The sequence below is a fragment of the Lipophrys pholis genome (genome assembly GCF_963383615.2).
Source record: "Lipophrys pholis genome assembly, chromosome: 16".
NCBI lineage: Eukaryota > Metazoa > Chordata > Actinopteri > Blenniiformes > Blenniidae > Lipophrys > Lipophrys pholis.
Window position 1 is genome coordinate 7386683 of NC_137634.1, and position 22213 is coordinate 7408895.

Below are 22213 nucleotides of genomic sequence, written 5' to 3' on the forward strand. Positions count from 1 at the left end.
CCCCAAGTTTAAGACTTGGTACCCCCTGTGCCCCTCCCCCAAAGAGTTTTCTGAGTCCGCCCCTGCTTGTATGATGGCGGCATGAGTATATAGACAACTACAGATGATTTCTAGAACTACAGCACACGGCATAAACCTCGGAGAAAAAGGCAAAAATTTCTCAATTGACAAGTTTGAAAGCATTAAGGAGGGGATGATTTGACTACATGAGGCCTCTTTAGTAATGTCCTGCTATCCTGCTTGAAATAATCTTAATTTGTGGCCCAAATGACTTTGGGACGCGTTGTAGAATCATGCAGATTCATGCTAAAAAGAACAAAGGAAGTTAGGGAGCTGAGGTGATCGGCATCTTGTGTGTGTGGGCTGGAGGAGCCGAAGAGAAAGCAGAGTTGGAGCAGGGGGACTATGAGGGAGGACAGCTGTTTCACATCTTCTTTGTGAGTCACCGGGAAGAATCTCAGGCGGAAACTCCCATGAAGAGATGATTATATCATGGCAGTTCTCTTCTGGGCTCCTGCTAAGAGACAAGAGCACATAATTAGCACAATGCAGAAAGTCGGCCGCAAAGTAAAGTCAGGAGAAAGTCCTCACTCATGCAACAGTGGATTGTGACTGGTTACTGCCACCATCTTTGACATGTCATCGGACTTTGGGGACATTTCGGTTCAGGGGTAATTCAATAACTCTATCGGAAAGGTTGGATGTTTTTTTATAAAGTCTTACTGAAATTTCACAATTTTCACCAAATCATCCATAGAAATCGACTAACAGACAAAACTGAAATCAACAAAGGAATTCGCTACAATAGGGAAGCAAAAGGTGGGACTAAAGCCCCTATCTCACTGGACTGTGACAACATTCGACTAGTTGGAGATGCAAATTAACTTGAACTCGCACTGCTTGCATTTTGTGTCTTTTGGACAACTTTTGCATGAAAATTTGTCTAGAATTTACATATATGTTGCTGGACATTCAATTGAAATTTGCACAATAGTAACTTGAGATTTCCAAGGAATTCGCCAGATGAAATTGCTAATTTTTCCTGCAATGCAACATTAAAGTACCATGTAACAGTCATGTGACAATTATACAGGGCAACTGAAAATTCTTGACTATATACTGTAATTACGGGGTTTCCTCTCAGTGTAGTAATAATTTTCTCATCGTATATCTGGATGAAGACCACATTGACAAGCCAAACTACTGTATATTGAGTTTGAGATGTATGCAACAACTACTGGGACATTTTCTACAGGGAGAAAAGTATATGTTACATATGTTGAAAGCAAGCAAGTTGTGAACCCCTACAAAAATGTGGAGACATTTTTGACACTCCAGCGAGAATTCAATCCACATGTCGTGGCAGCCCAGTGAGATAGGGTTTTAAAGCATGCACAAGCAGGCATCACAATTGCTATTTGGTATTTTGGTGGGCCACAGTTTCACCTATCAGGATACTGTATTTGACAGAGAGAGGGAAAAAAAATTGACTCTATATTACATTTCCTACTGCTCGTGTGCAGGGATGCGGAGACAGTTGATGCAATCAGGTTTCAGGTATGTTACTTGCCTGGAACCCATTCGGGACAATTCATCCCTTAATCCCCCATTTTTATTTTATTTTTTTTCCTGTTTGTGCCATCTCTTTGCCCTGAATTTCCACGGAGCTCGCCAGATGTGCACAACAGAAATCAGACCAGCAGCAGCCAATTTTAGCCTAATCTGAGCTCTCAGGATAAGCTGATAGGTTTTTTTTTTTTTGTTTGTTTGTTTGTTTTTTTCACTTGACAGACCAGCCAATTTGAATTTCCGTGCGCACAGTGGCATCGAATCGGAGCAGGGTGTTGCTTTTGGGAGGGAGTCGGTCTGACCCTGCGACAAATGGAAAATATCTGATTCTGCTCTATTTAATCAGACAGAATATGTCGGCCAAAGGATTACACCAAAACTGTGACAGTGTAGAAACCCCTTTTTTTTTTTTTTTTTACTTTTTAAGCCAAACCAAACATGTATACCAAATAGAAAAGAAGAGAAAATGTCTACACATATATAGTGGCGCTACAGAGTGTAGTTGGCAACCAGCATACCTCCAGTTGTAGAATGGACTTCCTTTCATTTTGAGTACTTAAGAATAGAAAAAAAAAAGAGACAAGTTCAGTGGTACGTGTGAATAATCACTCTCAGACTTACACAGCACTCACACCACAAGCCAGCGTGCATCTCTCACTCTCCGTATGCACCTGCGCATTATACATATTCATATTGTTTAATCTTTCAGTGGATCGCTTTGGTACAGTTTACTCTGCAGTTCCAGCTGCGCAAGAACAAACAACATCTGGACCATTTTCAGCACTTATACATTGATAAGTCTCCCGCGTGCCACAGTGCTGCTGGATCTTCCAGGCGTCTCGCTCAGTGCAGCGATTTTTCTTGTCCTTGAAGAGAACCCTTCCACGTCTTCGCTTCTTTGTAGTACTCCCCCCTTCTTACGCTTATTAGTTATACTATGATGGTGTGTTCTGCATCTGCAATACATGACCTACATACTGCATAAGACATCAAAAAGTGGCACATTTTTTCGGGTGGTTATGATGTGGGCCTGTTTGCCCTAATTATGCAATAAAAAGTGCAGAGATTTTGTACTGCATTAAACACATAATGGAAATCAGCAAGGCTGGCCTCACTCCTTTCTTTCCATTCTGCTTCAGTTGGTCCTTGGAAAATTGATGCGATTGTATCTTTTTCTCATCTGGGCGTGCAGCACCATGTCAATGAAATGGGTCGCAGTCACTATGCAGCAAAACACTCAATGAAACTTCCGCCCCATTCTTGTTTTTCATTTGTATCACATTTCAGTCTCACCCCAAGAGTGAGATCAGTTGGCAAACCGGTTCCCCCCTCTTCAAACCTCAGACTCTCTTTAACACAGACACAAACTAAATAATAAAACCTGCCTGGATTTTTCAGTCAGTGGTGTCGGCCCCGATGCATGTCAAAGCATGCGTGAGAGCCACAGTGGTGGAAGAAGTGCCAAGAATATACCAAGTTCAAGTCCTGCATTTAAAATCCCATTTAAATAAAAGAAGAGAGGTATTATTAGCAAAATACACTTAAAGTATTCATTGTGAAAGTACTTATACTTAATCATAAAATAGCTCTATGACCTGAGTTTATTCTGAGATCACCAATACAGTGTCATTGGATTTTAAAGGTAGAACTTGAACATACAGTGCATTCTAATCTGTATGCTGCTGTTTATTAAGAACTTCATCAGGTTAATCTAATCAAGGGTCCAGGCCCTCTTTTGACTGTACAATGGCTTGTTAGTCTTCATTTAAGAGGTAGCTGCAATTCAAAGTTGTAAAAAAAAAATAACAACTAAAAAAATAAAACAGATGTGTGTGTTTTTCAGTTAATGCAGAAAGCATGCAAACTCTGTGGAGTGAGACATCTTCACTGTGATATTTTAGTCAAGCACTTATGTAACTATTTAGAGGTTTGTAGTTTAGGCTTGTGCACACAGATTACATATTACAGGACTTCAAATGTGAGATTGGTTGAATTCAAGTGTACCACATATAGCTTTATAGTAATTATCATTCATGGAATCTTTTCTAGACGCATAAAGTATGGATTGTAGAAAGATTCAATGAAATAATGGTGGGGTATGCAATGTAATGACTTATTATTTTGGACTTGTAGGTAATATTACAAGCATTACATGTTTCCAACAATCTGAGGTTCTTAAATTGTAGTAATAGTAAGCCAGTTCTATATAAAGTTTGTAAGTTTGTGTATTTTGACCAATGAGATACAAAAGTTCTGCCACTATTTCAACATACCTCCAGCGTAGACGCTCGGGAGTCTGTGGTCTCACTCGGCCCTATACTCCTGGGTATACTGGATACAAAATACCCAGCGCCTTTGGGAATTATGGGCTGTCTGACGACCACTTTGCCCTTCCTGGTCTCTGCGAGGAACAAGCTGTACCAGTAGGCATCGCTGGAGATCAGGGTGGAATCTGCGATGGTAGAGCTTCTCTGGCTTATCACGCTGTTTCTGCTGATCACGCTGTTCCTATTAGCCGGGGGGATCTTGATGGCCTTTGGCTTTGGCTTTTGACACTTGAGGACGATTATAACCAAGATGGTTATCAGCAGGAGGAAAGACACAGCTCCTAAACCGATCACCAGGTACAGGTTCAGGTCTGTGAAGACGTCGTATTCAAGTGGCAACTCGGTCGTCTCTGAAAAGGACATGACATGCTCCACTGTTGATATCTTGACGGTGACAGTGGCAGAGAGAGCAGGGTCACCATTGTCTTTGGCAACAATAACCAGCCGCTGTTGTCTTGGGTCTCTGTAGCTAAACATCCTTGTTGTCCGGATCTCGCCATTGTATTGATCCAGGCTGAAGAGGGATGCGTCACTGATCTGCAGCAGCTGATATGTGACTCTGGCGTTCTGCTCGGAGTCGGCATCAATGGCGATCACCTTAGCGATCAAGTGCCCCTTTTCTGTTGACCTCGGAATCACTTCCTCCACCACAGAGCCCTGCGCCCGCCAAGGTGACACTATGAGAGGAGTGTTGTCGTTTTGGTCCTGAATGACGATGTGAACTGTCACGTTGCTGCTCAGCGGGGGAACACCAGAGTCTCTGGCTTCAATGTGAAAGAGGAACTCCCTCTCTCGCTCATAGTCAAAGGTCTTCAGAGCATAAAGATCGCCATTTTCTGGATTGATGGAGAACAGCATGGACATTGATGTGTTTACAATCTCTTTCTCCATTATAAAATAAACCAAGTACTGGTTTTCATTGAGGTCAGGGTCAAACGCACTTAAAGATGTCAGCAACGCCCCAGGTAGATTATTCTCCATGACATGGATTGTGTAGAAGGACTGGGAAAATGTAGGTGCATTGTCGTTGACGTCCAGGATCTCCACAGTGATGGTCTCGTTTTCAGACAAGGGTGGTGAGCCCTTATCTGTCACTCTCAATATGATCTCATATTTGCTTATCATCTCCCGGTCCAGTGGCCTTGACACCAGCAGTTCAAAGTAACCCTCTGAAGATTTGTTCAGGATGAATGGTAAGATTGCTTGCTGGTTCAAAGAGAGCTCCACTTCCCCGTTGGGTCCAGAGTCCCTGTCGCTGACACTGACGACAGCGATCAGTGTCCCTACAGAGACTTCCTCACTCAGTGAACTCTTCACAGACTTGATGGTCACCTCGGGGTAGTTATCATTTAGATCTGTGACGAACACCATTACTTTGCATTGCCCTGACAGGGAGTTTGCACCTCTGTCCTGAGCCTGTATGAACATTTCAAAACTTTGAACGTCTTCATAATCGATCACCCCTTTCACTTTGATCTCACCTGTGTTTGCATCAAGGGAGAACAGCTCCTGTGTCTTCTCTGAGGTGTAAAGTGTGTATGAGTATACTAACTGAGCGTTTGTGCCCTCATCCAAGTCTGTTGCGTTTAAGGTCATAACCACTGTACCGACTGCTGAGTTCTCTGAGACATTGACTGCAAACACCGGCTGACTGAACTTGGGGGCGTTGTCATTGATATCCAAGACATTAATAATGATGCTGGCTGTTCCGGAGCGGGGAGGCACTCCTCCATCCACAGCGGTCAGAATCAAATTATGAACCGACTGCATCTCTCTGTCCAAATTACCACCGAGCACTAAATCGACATATTTGGAGCCGTCGCTGCCGGTCTGTATGTCGATGTTGAAGTATTTGCTCTCGCTGAGATAGTAGGTTTTGATTGAATTCGCCCCCACATCTGCATCCACGGCGTTTGTCAATGAGAATCTCTCACCGGGAGGGGTTGCCTCCGAAATGTCCAAGTGCATTGTCTTCCTGCGAAACACGGGCGCGTTGTCATTGATGTCCATGATCTCCAGCTCGATGTTGAAAATACGCACCGGGTTCGAGAGTATGACATCCATTTTCAGAAAGCACGAGGTGGTTTTAGTCATGCATATGCTCTCCCGGTCCATCTTCTCCCGGATCAGCAGCTCCCCTGTGTCTTTGTTGATGTCTAGGTAATTTTTGCTGTGGATGACATCGAGTTTTGCCTTGCGCACCTCCAAACTGCGAACCTCCAGACCCAAATCCGTGGCCAGGTTGGCAACAAAGGAACCCTCTTCCATCTCCTCCGGTATAGAGTAACGAGTGATGGAGAGCGCAAATCCCCACAGTGCCATGAATGAGAGAGCAGCCACGATTGATCGTGTCCGTAAATGTGCAATGATCAGCGCCATTATTGAGGTTTTCTTCTCTTTCTATTACAGATAGAAACGAAACAAATCCGTCCTTACGATCTGGTAGTCTTGGTCAGCGCCGGTTTCATTTTTGCCTCCACGAGTTGTAGCTGCAGTAGGCCATACACACACACACATTCACACACACCACAGTAACGCACGGCTCAGTACCGCCGGAGGAGCGGGGCGCGCAGAGCAAAGCTCCAGCAGGGGCGGAGCGCACATCTGGACAGGCTGACTGAGAAGGGGCCCCACAGTGAAATTAAAAGGCATTCACACAGAAGTCAAATGTTTTTTAAGTGACATTTTATCAAATGTTATGCATTTTGTCTTTAAATGATGCTTATAATAACGTACAGGACAGCTGGTGTGGCTGTGGTGCACAGGGAATTCAATATCAGCATCTGGATCATTATGCATTCGCTTTATATTCTTTATTTGTGTATACTGGGATAGGCATCTGCTTAAATGCTTGGAGGGATTTTTGACAACTGCTATTATCATATTTGGTCCTAATGTAAGTTTACTTCCAGCCACAGTGTGACAATGGACGTGACTTTGACAAGAATATAACCTTCTTAAAAACAATGATCACAGAGTTAATATTCAAAGCACTTGCAGACGAAAGCGGGGGAATATAAGGATGTAACGCTCTAAAATGGCCTGTTTAAAGTTGTACAGTGTAAACAAAATTTGACATATACGTATAAACATTTTGCAGGCTTCCTCATGATTTCTTTCAGTTGTTTCAACCCCCCCCCCCCCCCCCCCCCCCCCCCGAGACTCCAACAGTATTTTCAAAAAGATTTTAACAGATTGATATGGCAATAGATTCCAAATATGTGCCAGAGTTTGTCCAGAGAAGCAACCCCATAGGGTTTACTAATCCTGGCCACATGTTTCGTCTTTTTAATCATTGTCATGGGGTCAATTAATGTTGTGATCCACATGCTTGCTTCACCCTGGATGAAGCTGACAAGATCAGTTATTTGAATTTGTATGAGCAGTACTGTTGAGGTTGAGAACTTTGGAGGTGTTATGGATGCCAGGTTGAGATGGGTCAGACATGTGCTGGTGATATTGAGGATGGAGCCGCCAGGCAGAAGAGGGAGACCTCAGACGATTCTTGGGACAGTGAGGCAGATGATCCACTGTGACGACTCAGTGAAATAACAAAAAATGTCGTGATGAAACTTTCAAATTCAAGATACACCAAATCTGAGCGTGTTGACTATGAAAATAGATCTGTTGACAATACAGAAAGACTGAACATTCCGTCTGCAGTGCACTGGAAGTAAACAGCAGTCCTCAGTTCTCTGTATGAATGGTTTATTTATTTATTGGATCAGTTTTCTGCCTGAAACTTTACGTGTAAAGTTAAAAATTGTTTATTTTTCTTTTACTTTGACCTAATTCCAAAATAAGTTTTTTAAATAGAGAAGAATCCTTTTTTTTTCAGAAGTGGTGTTTCCAGTTGTATTCTGAATCACCATTATCTTCTACATTCATACAGCTAAATGGGAAATGAAGCCATTATTAAAAGACCCAACATTGTTCTCTGCTCATAGACGTTTGAGGAAGGGTCTTTTTGCGCCATCCAGTGATTGAACTGAGAATTGCAGGAAGTTCTGGACTTGTCTGCCACATAAATACTGTGGACACTCTCATCAAGAAATTTCTTATACATCTGAAAAGTTATTTTTAGAAGATCTACACTTCCTTTAACCTTGATCTGATTGTGTATAGCCCATATATAGGTGCATCTCAAAATATGCACATATATAATATAAGCATACAAACATAAATGTCCTGTATTGACAGAATAAAACATAGGTTCTTCCCACTATTCCAGAACAATTAAATGTGAAATAGCTTAAGTAGACATTTTAAGAATAAGAGAAAGAATAAATAATGTTTACAAAAATGGATAAGTCATTCTAAATGTTTATGAATTCCTATTTATGCAGTAAATACCACATTGTGAAGAATATTTCCCATACTTGGGGCTTGTTGTCCATAAAACACTCAGTGACAGCCTTTGCAAGTAGGGGAAGCCACCGAAGTTAACTGGTGAAACTTCTGCAGTTCAGCGAGCTGGGTTAAAGCCAACTCATGCAAAGGTGACTGAAATTACAACGTGTGGCTGGAAATGGTGCAAAAGGTGGTTGAGGGTGAGTTTAGTGTGGAAGGGATCATCAAGTCAAGCCCATTAATGATGATGATGGTGGAGCAGGAATCAAAGTTGTGTCCAGGAAAATAGACTACAAGTGTCACAGTCAGTGTGCATTCCGGAAGCAAAGGTAGGTAGGAATGCTCAGTGCTAAATGTGGAGTTGGTGTGTTTGCAGGCACAGGATTTGGCCCGCAATGTGCTGCCATGTCCACTGTTTATTCTCAAGTCCAAAGTCAATGGAACATCACAAGATTACAGCACTTCCTGCTTCTGAGAGACAGCATGGGAATGCTGAATTCCTTTTCCAGTAGGACAGCCCACCAAAACCCCTGAGGACTGCTGCGCACACTTTCGTAATACTGACATGCTTTGGATGGGCAGCCTGCCTGTGGAGAATCTGTGGGAAGACGAAGGCCACGGGACCCACAGTCCGGATGAGCCAAAGGTTGAGATCCAGACGACTTGAGCTTGAGGAGACCTCGGCAGGACGACAGGTTGATTGTCTCCATGCAACGCTGCATTGACACAGGAAGTCATTTTAAAAGGTCTAATTGAATATTAGTTATACAATTATGCATTACCATGCTTGTCTTTGTTTTCATTGATCATATGAATTAAATAAATAAATAAATTAAATAAAATGCAATCTGGATTTCAGAATTGTTATCAACCATAAGCCAATACATCCAGAAGTAAGTATAGAAAAAAAAATGCTTGAGCATTTTTAAAATGCACCTCTGTAATCTTGCTTTGCAGGTCAACTTGATGAAAGTGTCTGATGACCAACTCCTTTCATTTTCTGCAAACTTTCCATATACTCTGTAATTTCACCCGAACAGAGCATTAATTGAGTCACTGATTTCATACAACAGTGAGAATTCACATTCAGGTTCCACCTGGTTCAGCTTTTCAAATGTGATCGACTTGCACTGATCAACTTGTGACATTTTTCAAGCCAGGATATTAAACATTTGGCCTTTGGTTATTAAATCTCAGTAAATCACTTGAAAGCACCCCGGGGTGTCATTTAACTCAAAATACCGTCATGGCTAAATTTGAAGCGGATGAAGATAGACTAATATAGCCAAGTTTTATTCATTTTGATATCTGATTTTGTGAACTCTCCATGGTCTGTGCTGCCTTTTTTGCTCAGTATCAGCTGGAATCAAGGCCTACAACAAAAGTTGAATAAAGAATGTGTACAAACTAAATGAATAACTGTTTTATAAGAAAAATAAAATAATTATAATAATAAACCTACTAAATCAATCTCAAAGGGTTACAAGATTTTACACATTTTTACACTTGAGTTTGGAATTATTTATGACTTTGTTCAAGAGCATGGATGAAATCTCCTTGGTGGTGCTGAAGTACTTCAGGATGGAAGCAACAGCAGAAACAATCTGAATGTCAGGAAGATGTATTTTCCAAACACGATTATGCTTCTTTTATTTTTGTTGAAACTAAATTTCAATGAAAAAAGTCGAATTATAATTGTTTAATCTAAACCCACCTTACATAAAAACAAGCTATCATTTTATCTACATGCAGGATAAAGTTGTTGTTTATTGCCTTTATATACTGATAGCCATTTTACAATTCCATATTATAATAGGAAAAAAAAGTGACAAGTATTTTTGACTTGGTGTGAGTCAAATCATGTGCATATTGAGAGATGTGGTTCAGGTTCTGTGAAGCGAAGAGAGGCACAGTCCACCCCACAACCTGTTATATGTATACTCTAGATAAAGAGCAATCAGGGAGGAAATTACTACTTGGGATCAATTCACAGGGATTGTGTGGCCCCAGTGAGTGTTTGTGAGGTGAATGCGCCCTCTGGTGTTGTCTAAAGGGAATCTCATGCATTCAGCCAGACTGCAGCCGCACAATATTGGACCCTGGTTAGATTATTTTCTTACGTAGAGCAGAAGGTGGACATATGCTGCGCACATGAGATGTATAATTGCTACGAACCCTGGTTCTTTTTTCAGAGTTCAGACTTGGCTTCATTTTCTGTGATTATTGGCAGCATGTCGATATGGGCCTAATTGGATTTGTGTCCGGTAGTCTCAGAATGATGGTGTAAAGAATGGGTAATTCCTATTTGGTTTTATTTGTCTGACTTATTCCTGTAAGACTTGGCAATAAATGTGAACCTGGCCCTTCTTCCCTACTGGAACACACAGCAGTTCACTGAGACAGCCAGGCCCAAGCTTAACCCACTGGTCCGCAATAGCTCGGTTAGAGGGGATGGATCTTGAGGATAATCTCCACAGAAGTAGTTTAAAGCCTCGGCTTTTCTGACCAGAATGCACCGGGAAAGGTTAAAAGACATTTGCAGCCACAAGTCACAGCACAACAGCTCTTTTTCTTTTCCTTCCCTTCCTCCTCCGCTCCTCCTTCATATGCACTGACATCTGTGGCTGCACAGGATAGATTAGCTATATTTACCACCCTCATTCTGTCTCAGTAGGGTTGTAGGACAAACGGGGAACTGGCTCAGATTGTGTTTAATGTCAGATTTGGAGCTTCGAAACATGACTCAGCGTCTGACTCCGGATCCCTTTGGAGTCCAGTTTCAGCAGCTGGCCAAAAGACTGCATTTGTGAGGAGACCGAGCACTGTCACACTTTGCTTTCCGAAGCTCAGATGAGTACGATATAAGCTCCCGCGGCATTTTTGTCTCGTGCTTCCACTGCCGCAAGATCATCGTGGATCTTAACAATCTGTGCACAGCTCAGATGTAACAGAATTGGAGATGACTTTTATTGAGTTTCCCTCTTTTCCTCTGAAACTAAATATCCGCACTGTCAGGTTTTGATGGTGGGGAAAATGTATTACGAGAACTTTATTTAATTTCACTTACTGTGTGTCCTTTCCTGTTACAACATTGATGTTTATAAAAGTAGTTCAGACAGAAAAAAATATATATACTGGACATGACTCTTTTTGGGTGTTGATGTAATGGTGGATTCATGTGTAACCAGGAAGTGGGAAAAGTTCTGAGCATTAAAAAGTACATCTGAATGTAGCCAAACCTGATACGGTGGGAAAGTTCAGAGAGCCTCCATCCAATGTGACTTCACTCAACCTTCACTGGAATTTGTATATCTAGAGAAGAAAAAAACATTATATATCTATATCTATAGCTCTATCTAAATATTTTGATCATACTGCCTTGTGGATGCCCGATCTCGTCAGATCTCGGAAGCTGAGCAAGGTAAGGCGTCGTCAGTACCTTGATGGGGGAACGTGAGGTCGGAGGGGCCGATCACACAGATTGGCAGTTTCGCCTCCATCAGTCTATATTTACAATTTTATTTTATTATACTTTATATATATATAAACTAGATAAATATCAAATTGGATTGGATCCTTGGCATTGACAAATAGAATTTCATTAGATTTGAGTTCTTATTCATCTCATTGCTTTATTAACTGAAGAAAGTAACAGTCGTTGTACTTAAGGGCAAAATGTCAATACTATTGACAGTTTTTCGCTATGTAAAGGCCCCCAACTAAGGCAATGAATCACTGGGACTTTTTCAACTGCTAACCTTCCGACTTCCCAGCAACAGTCAACCCAATTAGCACCTTGACACTTAAGCCATATGTGTCAAATGTGTCGAACAGGTTATTCCGCAGCTGTTGATTACACCAGTAACACCTAATGCTCATTATACCACTGAACTCATTGAAATCTGTGTTAGTTTTCTTTATGGTGTAATTTGTGTTGGTGGCTTATAGGGGGGAAAAAAAAATTGTCGTGCTATGTGGCTTGGGGGGGAGGGGCGGGGTGCTGCTGTACAGAATGTAATGAGCAGGGCTGTAATTATCTTTGCCATGGCCTATGACCAAATGAGCATGCTGATATTTACTAAATAACTCCAGCATGTTGTTTATGGTGTAATTATCGCTCCTGCTTGCCTGTAGTGATACACACACTCTCACCTGTCTACAATCTGCCTAGAGGACGCAGGAAAATCAGCTGTGTGATCACAAATATATAAAAAACAAACATACACTGATATAGAGTTAAAGACAAATTTATTGATATTAATACATATATGTACACAAACTATATACAGTGTAGAGTGTTTAGTCCTTCAAAGCATCGCTCTCTTCAAGTCAATGTGCAAATAATCCTGGATGATAAATGGGAAACATGAAACCACACAATAGCTTTTGTCCTCTCTATTTATTGTCACAAAGGTGTATGGAAATTGCAGAGCTGCATTACTCCCCGTGTGTTATTGTCCTTCAAAGAGCAATCTGCAGTTCAATTTGTCAGCGTGACGCTCTGCTGCACCAGACAACAGGATCCGGCCACAGCTGTGATGTTAGCATACAATCTCCCAGAGTAGCAAGGCGTACACGATTCGGGGTCAAGTTTTCGTTTTGATGCAGTTGTTTGAAATGAATCCATGCTGCATTAACTTCCTTCACCTCTTCTAATCTTTCTCCTCCCTCTTGCTTTTGGCTTGTGTTTTCTACCTTGATTTGTGGGCTTATCCGAAACGACTTGTCGCTATAAGAAATGCAGTCATGCACGGTCGGAGACTGATTAGAAAAACTATAGATGCACACAGGTTGATTATCCAGGAAGGATCTACGTGAAAAGAAAAATGGTCACAGAGCCTTTGGTATCGACAGTTGTGGTCTCACTTTCTAAAAAAAAAAAAAAATTCTCCACTGCAGGGGTGTCAAATATATTTAAGTTCAGGGGCCCTATACAGCCAATTTTCTTCTTGAGTGGGCCGGACCGGTAAAATAGTGCCATAATAACCTTTAAATGTAAACTTTTAAGGTTTTTCTTTGTTGTGGCACAGAGTAGTTTTGTGAAAATATAAAAATGTTATTCACTTCTAGACAATTACTACATAAAATGTAGTAATTGTAATTGGAACCTCTTTTTGGCCCGTACTGGCCCACGGGCCTTATGCTTGACATCCCTGCTCTACTTTAAAGGTTCAAACATGTAAAGTTTATCACTAGTAAACTGCAGCTGACCAATAAATCATAAAAGTTGGGGGTTAAAAAAAAAAAAAGTTACTGCATGAGTTGAACATTTGATCATGACGTAGAAGGTAAAAGCGCTATCACTGGAATATAGAATTGCTTATAATACCGTCTTCTTGCTCAAAAGAATATTCGTAGTTGGAAATGAATCTCTTCTTTTTCCCAAAGGTGGAGAAGGTGTTGTACACATCCAGGTCTCCCCTGGGTGCCAGCTTCAGAGTGCTGTAGCCTGACGTGGTGCCGGGGATGTACACGTTGTGCTGATAATCCAGTGCTTCAGATTGAGGCTGAGTGTACTTTGGAGTCCACGAGTAGTTCGGCGCCGCTTCCTCTTGGAGAGACATCTTGCAGTCTGTTAAAATGCGCATAAATTACAGTTTGTATCTGGAGATTATGATTTTTTTAATTTTTTTTTGCAATGACCTCATATTTAAATATGGTAGACTTGATCTGAATAAGGTGGCTTTTAAGGCATCTGCTCATTTTTCAGCTCTGCATAGAAAAACACTTCTTGCAGGGGACTGAAATAATCCTCATGTTGATGCATTAAAATTTTTCCCCAGATTTTTGGGGGAGGAGGTGGCTGGTATTATCTGCCTTTTGGGTTACCATTTTTTACTTCAGACTAAATCCTCTGGCAGAGACGGAAAGAACACCCACCCCACTACCCTGAGAACAATAATGTGTCAGCCTCCACCTACCATTCATATGGTTTCCCCAGGTCCAGTATTGTGGCGCCACAGAGCAGGAAAACCCTTCCATGTCATATTTCTGCTGCCGTGAAAGCGTACCCTCCATATTAGCTGAGCTATACCTAAAAACATAAAAAATAAAAACACAGCAGGTGTGTGAATATACATGAGCCAGCACTTTTGAATGGGCGTGCGATGAACTTTAGCTGGAATACTGTGTGCACCCACCTCTTGTATGCCGAGTTGCGCTGGTTCTTGTTCCATGTCCATTCCTTATTTGAGTACTTAAGCTGCACAGTGGGAAAACATAAAGAAACTTTGTAAGCCGGTGGCCACCTCATGCAGAACAATTGGATTGTGCTTATGTTCGGACGCAGTCATGCTGATTTCCAACAGTGCGTGAGCTCAATAGAAAGGAAACAAGCCAGTCAATTTTACTGGATAAACTGTAAACTGAAGTGGGGAAGACTATTGGTTACACATTTTACCAGACGATTACACAGCAAATAGTAGGCGCATAAATACAACTTCTTATTCCATGAGTGAGTCGATACATCTCCAGAAAAAATGCTGAATTATTTCCCATCTACCATCTAGATGTGACTAATGTGTTTAAAACGGATGTCAATGATGTTGCTGGTGACTAGAGCATGGATACAGCAGCTGTAGAACTGGGGGATGGCTTCAAGTGTGATACTAATGTGTCTGTTTCACCCTTGTGATGCCACCTGTGACACACACCTCACACATTATGATAATGTCCCAGCATGCTGTTCCAACAGGTGTGTAACTTGATGCTGCATTATGATTTTGATCAATGACAGAAAGTACAAGAACCTCAAAACAAAAGTCATCTAAGAATGATAGAGTAATATTCAAGTTTTTTCAGAGGCCTTTTCAAGTATAACTAATATTACATTGTACTTTGTAATATTACATGGTGTTGATTGGACTCAATTACAAACAAAGATGTTAAAAATCGAGTAAAAGGCTGTTCTCCACAACAACTTATGAGACCCTTTTACCACATTTAAGTGTTTTATCAAGCAGGTATTTAAATAAAATTGCATGCATAAAATGTGTATTTTAAACATATACATTCAGAAGTGCAAGAAATGTAACAGCAGTATATGAAGTGCACATTTTCTGTTGAAATAATAAAAATATTGGCTACAAAATGCAGATCAGGAGGATATCTTAATGCAAAGTGTGAGCATACTAAGTAACTTATATTTCAAAAGTAGCTAAGTGGATTACATGATGTATATAGACCATAGATAGGAGTATTATTGCATAGTTAAGTTAGAAGATTCACCACATGATTAGATTAGTGTGAGAATTTGAACATTTGAATTAATGATGGGGAGTTTATCCAATTGTATTTCTTTGTACTGAAAAACATACTGAAGCAATGTATTAGAGTTTATCTCAGATGGGTGGTGTTGCAGAATCCCCCCCTGCAATGTGAAATGCATTGCCCCCTGTGTTAAACCCTCAACTGAAGTGCGACAGACAGGACTAGTAGCAGACATGACTGAATGGATATAGTTTTGGATGAGTACACTTCTTAAAGCGTCTGATAAGAAAAATAATCCCCCCTTTATGTCAATTGGCCACATGTCAGCAGGCTGTATTACCTCGCTCGGGGTTGTTGCTCTGTTGTTGGACAGTTCATTGCGGTCCAGTGCGCTCCAGCCAGAGGTCAGGTAATCTGTGCTCTTGGCGTTGTTCTGTTGAACGGACATCACAGGGCTGCACGGCTTGAGGAACATAAAGTCACTTTTGGATGACTCCGGAGTCAGGCACATCTTGTAGCAGTACACCTGCGGGAGCGCGCCGCTGCCGCTCGTCTCCGAGCAGCCGGACGCGCCCGTGGACATGCGCACGTTCAGGTTGGACTTTTTGAACACCTCCGTGGTGGTAGATCCGTCCGAGCTCGAGCAGCAGCGGCAACACCCGCCCATGGAGGGGAAGTTTGAGTCTTTATTAGGCGTTCTGCCCTTCAGTCTCCTCACTGCGACGAGGACGATGATAGCCACCAGAAATGTGAAGGAGATTGCGCCCAGAGACACGATTAAGTACAGGGTGAAGTTGGAGCTGTGATGCGCGCTCGGTGACAGGTCACCCAAATCAGGCTGCGAATCTGGCAAGCTGTCAACCACTGACAGGATGATGGAAACTGTGGCCGAGAGGGGAGGCTGACCATTGTCCTTCACTAGAATGACCAGCCTGTGCCTCGTGGGGTCTTTCTCCACTAACTGGCGCATCGTCCTGATCTCGCCCGTGTACAGAGCGATGCTGAACAAGCTCGGATCAGTGGCTTGGAGCAGTTGGTAAAAGAGACGCGAGTTCTGACCTGCGTCCGGGTCAGCCGCGCTGATTTTGGTGACGAGGTACCCGGCGTCCACCGATCTGGGCACGGCCTCGCTGGGGGCTGTGCCGTTTATCGGGACGGGCGACACTATTACCGGTGGGTTGTCGTTTTGGTCCAAAATAAAGATGTTCACGGAAACGTTGCTTTTCAGAGGTGGGAAGCCTGCGTCTTGAGCTTGAACTGTGATCTGAAAGTTTTTGAGCTGCTCGTGGTCAAAGGAGCGCAGTGCGTAAATGTTGCCACTGTCGGAGTTTATGGACACATAAGTGGAGACTGGCATTCCTCGTATATCACCCTCTAGTATGGAATAAGATAAGTATGCGTTTTGACCCGAATCTGGATCCAGTGCGGTGACCGAGCAAATCGATGCTCCTGGCGCGTTATTCTCGGTCAAATACACAGTATAGGAGGGCTGTTTGAAGTGTGGCGCGTTATCGTTTACATCAGACACTTGGACTAAGATAGTTTTCCGAGTGAATAAAGGAGGAGAGCCCATATCACGGGCGGTGAGAGTGATGTTGTACTCTGCAACTGCTTCTCTGTCCAGAAAGTCACAAGTTACCAATGTGTAGTAGTTCTTAAAGGAGGAGTGGAGCTGGAACGGGACGTGGTGGGGGATCTCACAGTCCACGTTCCCATTTTCACCTGAGTCTTTATCCATTACGCTTATGACGGCTATGACTGTTCCCGGAGGCGCGTCCTCCTGCACAGGTGTAGACACTGATGTCAAGATCACCTCTGGCAGGTTGTCATTTTTATCTAAAACGTTCACTAGTACTTTACAGTGAACTGCTACAGCAGATGGACCTTTGTCTTTAGCCTGCACGTAGATTTCATGCATCCTGGCTTTTTCATAATCTATCACTCCTTTCACTTTGATTTCTCCGGTGTTCGCGTCAACGCTGAAAAGCTGGCGCACTTTAATAGGCGCGTGGCCACTGAACGAGTAGGTGATATCTGCATTGGGACCCTCATCTAAATCGGACGCGTTTAGTTTAATTACAACTGTGCCTTTAGGTGCGTTTTCAGCGAGCCTCACTCTATAGAAGGACTGATCAAACACAGGCGCGTTATCATTCGCATCCAAAACGGTGATATCAATTTGCGCAGTGCCTGATCTTTCCGGCGAACCTCCGTCCACTGCCGTCAGCACCATCTGATGCGCACTCTGCTGCTCTCTGTCCAGAGGGCTTTGGAGGACTAATTCTGCAAATTTGCTGCCGTCGCTGCGCGTCTGAATGTCCAAAAAGAAATGCTCATTTACACTAAGCAGATATGTGCGCAGCGAGTTGGAACCAACGTCCAAGTCCTGTGCGCTCTCGAGTGGAAAGCGGGATCCTGGCGCAGCGGACTCCGATATGTCCAGATTGAACTCGGTCCACGGGAAACTAGGAGAGTTATCATTCACGTCCAGAATTTCCACCTCCACCCTGTACAGCTCCAGAGGGTTTTCTATCACCACCTGCAAGTGAAAAGAGCAGGACAAACTCTGCTCGCACAGTTCCTCACGATCAATTCGCTCGTTCACAAACAAAACTCCATTTTCCAGATTAACTTCCACATATTGCTTCTTGGCGCCCGAGACTATCCGGAATCTGCGCGCAGAGAGCTTGTCCAAATCCAGGCCCAGGTCCTCTGCGATATTCCCAACAAACGCTCCGTGCTCCTGTTCCTCTGGGATTGAGTAGCGTATCTGTCCCCAGACTGCGTCCAAGAAACAAGTGAACAACGCAAAGCGGTACACAGCATGCCATTTCCCACTCAGTCTGTTCTTCGCTCCCTGTGTGTCCATCTGTAAGCAGAAATCCAACTTTAAAATAATGACCCTGTATCTAGTGTGGCAGCATTAAACGATTAGGTCAGGATTGCGCTAAAAAAGACACTGGAACAAAACTTGACATTGGGTGAACTGGAACAGCGGCTGCCTGCCTGAGAGGAGAGAGAGGAGAGAGAAAGGGATGTGCAAGGGCTACTAGCCTATCTGAGATTAGTGTGCGTCCTGTGTGTCTGCGTGTGAGTGTGTTTATTATTGGCCCTACTGTTCCAATAGAGGGGGGGGGACGACATCTGCTCGGATAATCTTTCCTGCCTACTAGCCCGATCAAATTCATGTCACAGTCTCTAGGCTTTGATCGCAGGTCAGAAGTTCCACATTCAATTTCTCCTGAGAGAGTTTCATCATTTTTGAACTCATACGGTGAGCATAATCGGATATAAACACACCTTGCTGGAACATATCTACTTTAACCTTCTCATAGTGTATGCAAGATATTCTTCATTAATTGATTTAATTAAAAATGTTCTTTATGAGGCAAAGTAAAGAATAATTTAATAATTCCTTATGAAACCCCTTTTACTTAAAATCAATGTAATGACAAACAAAACAAAAAAAAACTGTATAAAAATCTAAAGTCCTCACTTGGGAATAAATGAAGTAAAAGCTTCATTTGAACCTTCATCAAATCAAAGGGAAAAAATAGGTGGGGGAGGGTGTACTCACTAATTATTATACTATAAATAAACAGCAAAGCAACTGTGAATTCCCAACAGAGCAATATTGTACTGACTCCACAACTATTGAAGTTGTAACTGCACATCAACACAAAACCCTGGCAGTGATTGCTACTGTATAAAACTGCTTTTTTCACCCTGCACATTTCAGTGTATTAATACTCAAATGGAGCAGTTGTGTCTGTTTACCATCCACCTCAATGCTGCTCTGAAAGAGCCCAGCTCCCCTGGTTGAAGACAAAAAACACAATCTGTCTGCAGGAATGAAACTGCAGCAGATGGTGAGGTTTTCCACGGGCTCATGCTCTTTTTAATTAATGGAATGGAGATTAGAGGGCATTTTCCCTGGATCATTAGTGAACAGAGGAATTAAGACATTTTGTGAGGAATAATCCCAAGGCTATCCATGTGATGCACATGTGGTTTTCTCTCAGTGGTCATATTGACCTGCTTTTCACAGCCTAAGTGCATGGCATCACTTACGCATTGCAGAAACTAAGTAGCTGGGATAAGGGGACACAACCACCACATTTAGGGATCAAAAATACAAAAGAGATTATCTCTCCGTCACTCTCCCCCTAGCCTTCTCTTTCTCTCTCTCTCCCCTCACATACACACTCACTCTCTCTCTCTCTCCCTCTTTCTCTCCCTCGCTCCCTCACTCAAGGGCAAAAGTAGAATATCAATCCCTTTGTCTTTAAATACTTTTCCACTTTAAAACTGCGGGATTAGAATAGGTTAGCCTATATTCTCCAGCTTTTAACACTTAAGCGGTTTTAGATGGGAACAGTCTTAAATGCAAGCTTACCAGTCATGCAAAATATCCTGAGTGCACCTAATTATTCTGATTTTGATTTAACCCCTTGTGAGACATTTCCAGATGTTGCACACTGTCTGGTGCGAAGAGCCAAAAGCAAACTAACAGTTATTGTCTTCTCACATGATTGACCGTGATTATGATGGAAAAAGCCCGGATGTGCTCCTATTTCTCTTCTAAAACCAACACTGTATGTTTCTTTTATTTAAATACTGGCATGGGGTGGATACAAGGGGCTAAAATGAGACATTGAATTGTATGTGAATCGTTACACCCTGTCGGGACGCTCACTTTATGTTGGACTGGGAAAGGTTGTGGATTAGACCTGGTGAGCACACTTTCACACATAAGTAGGTCGATAGAGACCGCTTGAGCTTTTCGGCTGCTCTCAATTCAAGAAATAACACTTGCAGTTCATTTTAAAAAGCAATTCAACAGTCAGCATTGGATATCACCTCATGCGCACAGTTGACTGTGTTTATCATTAAAGTGTCAGTTTCCTTGCGGAGATGATATTCTCCTCCCAGAATATAGACAAATCTTTCAAGAAAATAAGATATAATGGCCTCCGTCTTGTTTTTTTGTCTAGCTGTAAAGAAGTTGCTAATGATCCAGAATCTTCATATTCCTCAAAACATGAAGCGTATGTTCACGGGTATTATTGCTATCGTTAAAGCCATTCTCTGCCTGTGCTGTGGCCTCTGAAGCAGGTCCACAGTGTTATGTTCCCTTTCACCTGCCTGCCTACAAAGCAGCACACCGGTTTTCATGAGGGTATTACCGGAGGAATTAAACCAGCTTCTGTGTTTGTTTATGAGACCTGGCAGGGACGTGGGAGCGGAGTCGTGATCGTCGCTCGGGCGCCTCCTCACTCAGACAGAGGGCACAGCGAGATCATCTGTGCCAAATATCTGCCTGATGTGCAGGAGTGACATCAGGACATGACGCGACGGCATCGAAAGTGAAAAACACTCATGTCAGGCTGACAGTAACATATGATAATATGCTTTATCTTTGCATGGCAGCTTTCACCTTCTGATGTAGTACTCTGTATTCTCTATTCGGCTTCAAACATCTGTGCATCACCAAAATCCACATAGGGTCCTTTTTCAGCAATGAGTTTAGTATTGCTGCTTATTTGCATTATGTTAATCTCTTTAAATCCATATATTATTGTAATGAGCTCATTGATTCACCAGAATGAAACACGCATTTTACATTTGACCATTTCAATTTTGGATTTATTCAAATTTGTGTTTTGAATATCTTTTTGTAAGGTGAGGAAATCTGTAACATGCAACATATGTGAAAATCCACATGGGCGATCTTAAACTTGCATATTCAACTCCAAACTTTACTGACCATTATTAGACTCTTATCTATGATCCATTAACATTTGGCACATGCAAATGGATCTCCATTAGACAATAAAACAGGATGTGTGATGCAAGTTTTGTGCAAGTCTAATGAAATTTAGCACTTTATTCAATGTTACTTCTCAAACATTAACCTACTGGATACTGTGAATAAAAAGGAACCTGGCCACTTCAAAACACAAGTGTTACTTTTAAATGTCTATCAATTAAGATTAATCATGTTATTGTGCACATAGCTGTATTATTGCAGTGTTACTGTTATACAATAGCTGAGCTGTGAACACTTTGTGGGTCTATCTGATGACAGATAAACAAATTACAGGTTGAGGTACAACAACAAAGTGAAGGAAGATGCTCTGTCATGAACTGGGACTACAATGAGGAGAAGCGGAAACAAAGGGAATAAAACCTGCGTAGGATCATAACTATGGTGGAAACAGGCTGATGTTACTTACAGTTGGACATCTTTCAGTTTGCTGTCAAGGGAACAGACTTAGTGCAGGATTAATGAGGCGCTCATCCTCCAGTAAGCAGGAGTTTAGTGAAACGGTAATCATTAAGACAACAGCTTAGGCTAAACCAGTCATCTCTGAGTACAATGTCATCTGTCACATATGACAGAAACACCAGTAACTAGCTCACTCTAACTTCAGTAAATGTAACTGTCAAGGCCCAGATTGGAATCTGACCTGATCCGGAATACGGCTGGCCCAGATCGGAGTTCCAGTCAACTCCTTCAACATGACTGAAAATTGGAAAGAAGAAGTAAAACTTCTATCCTACAACTTCCCCAATATTCAATAATCACGCTTCACAATTATCCTTACTATTACTTACTTACAATAATATAATTGTTTAGCAATTGTTTGTCTCGTCTTTTCATTTATTTGCAGATTATTTTCCACTTGTACATTATTACTTTGGTACGTGGTTTAATTGTTATTAATATGTTCATTAACTGTTTTCTAATGAGCTCC

The 22213-nt window shown here is 42.1% G+C and overlaps 1 protein-coding gene across 1 annotated transcript; it reads right to left on the bottom strand.

Moving 5' to 3' along the window:
• Positions 1 to 490: 490 nt before the first annotated feature.
• On the bottom strand, positions 491 to 18324 carry LOC308121838 (protocadherin-10-like; the record flags this gene model as incomplete). The annotated part of the gene is made up of 7 exons (XM_080483364.1): positions 491 to 517; positions 3843 to 6296; positions 6447 to 6513; positions 13551 to 13818; positions 14168 to 14280; positions 14387 to 14448; positions 15796 to 18324. 7 exons carry the CDS (start codon positions 18322 to 18324, stop codon positions 491 to 493), a joined length of 5520 nt encoding a protein of 1839 aa, XP_080339490.1.
• Between the last annotated feature and the right edge of the window lie 3889 nt (positions 18325 to 22213).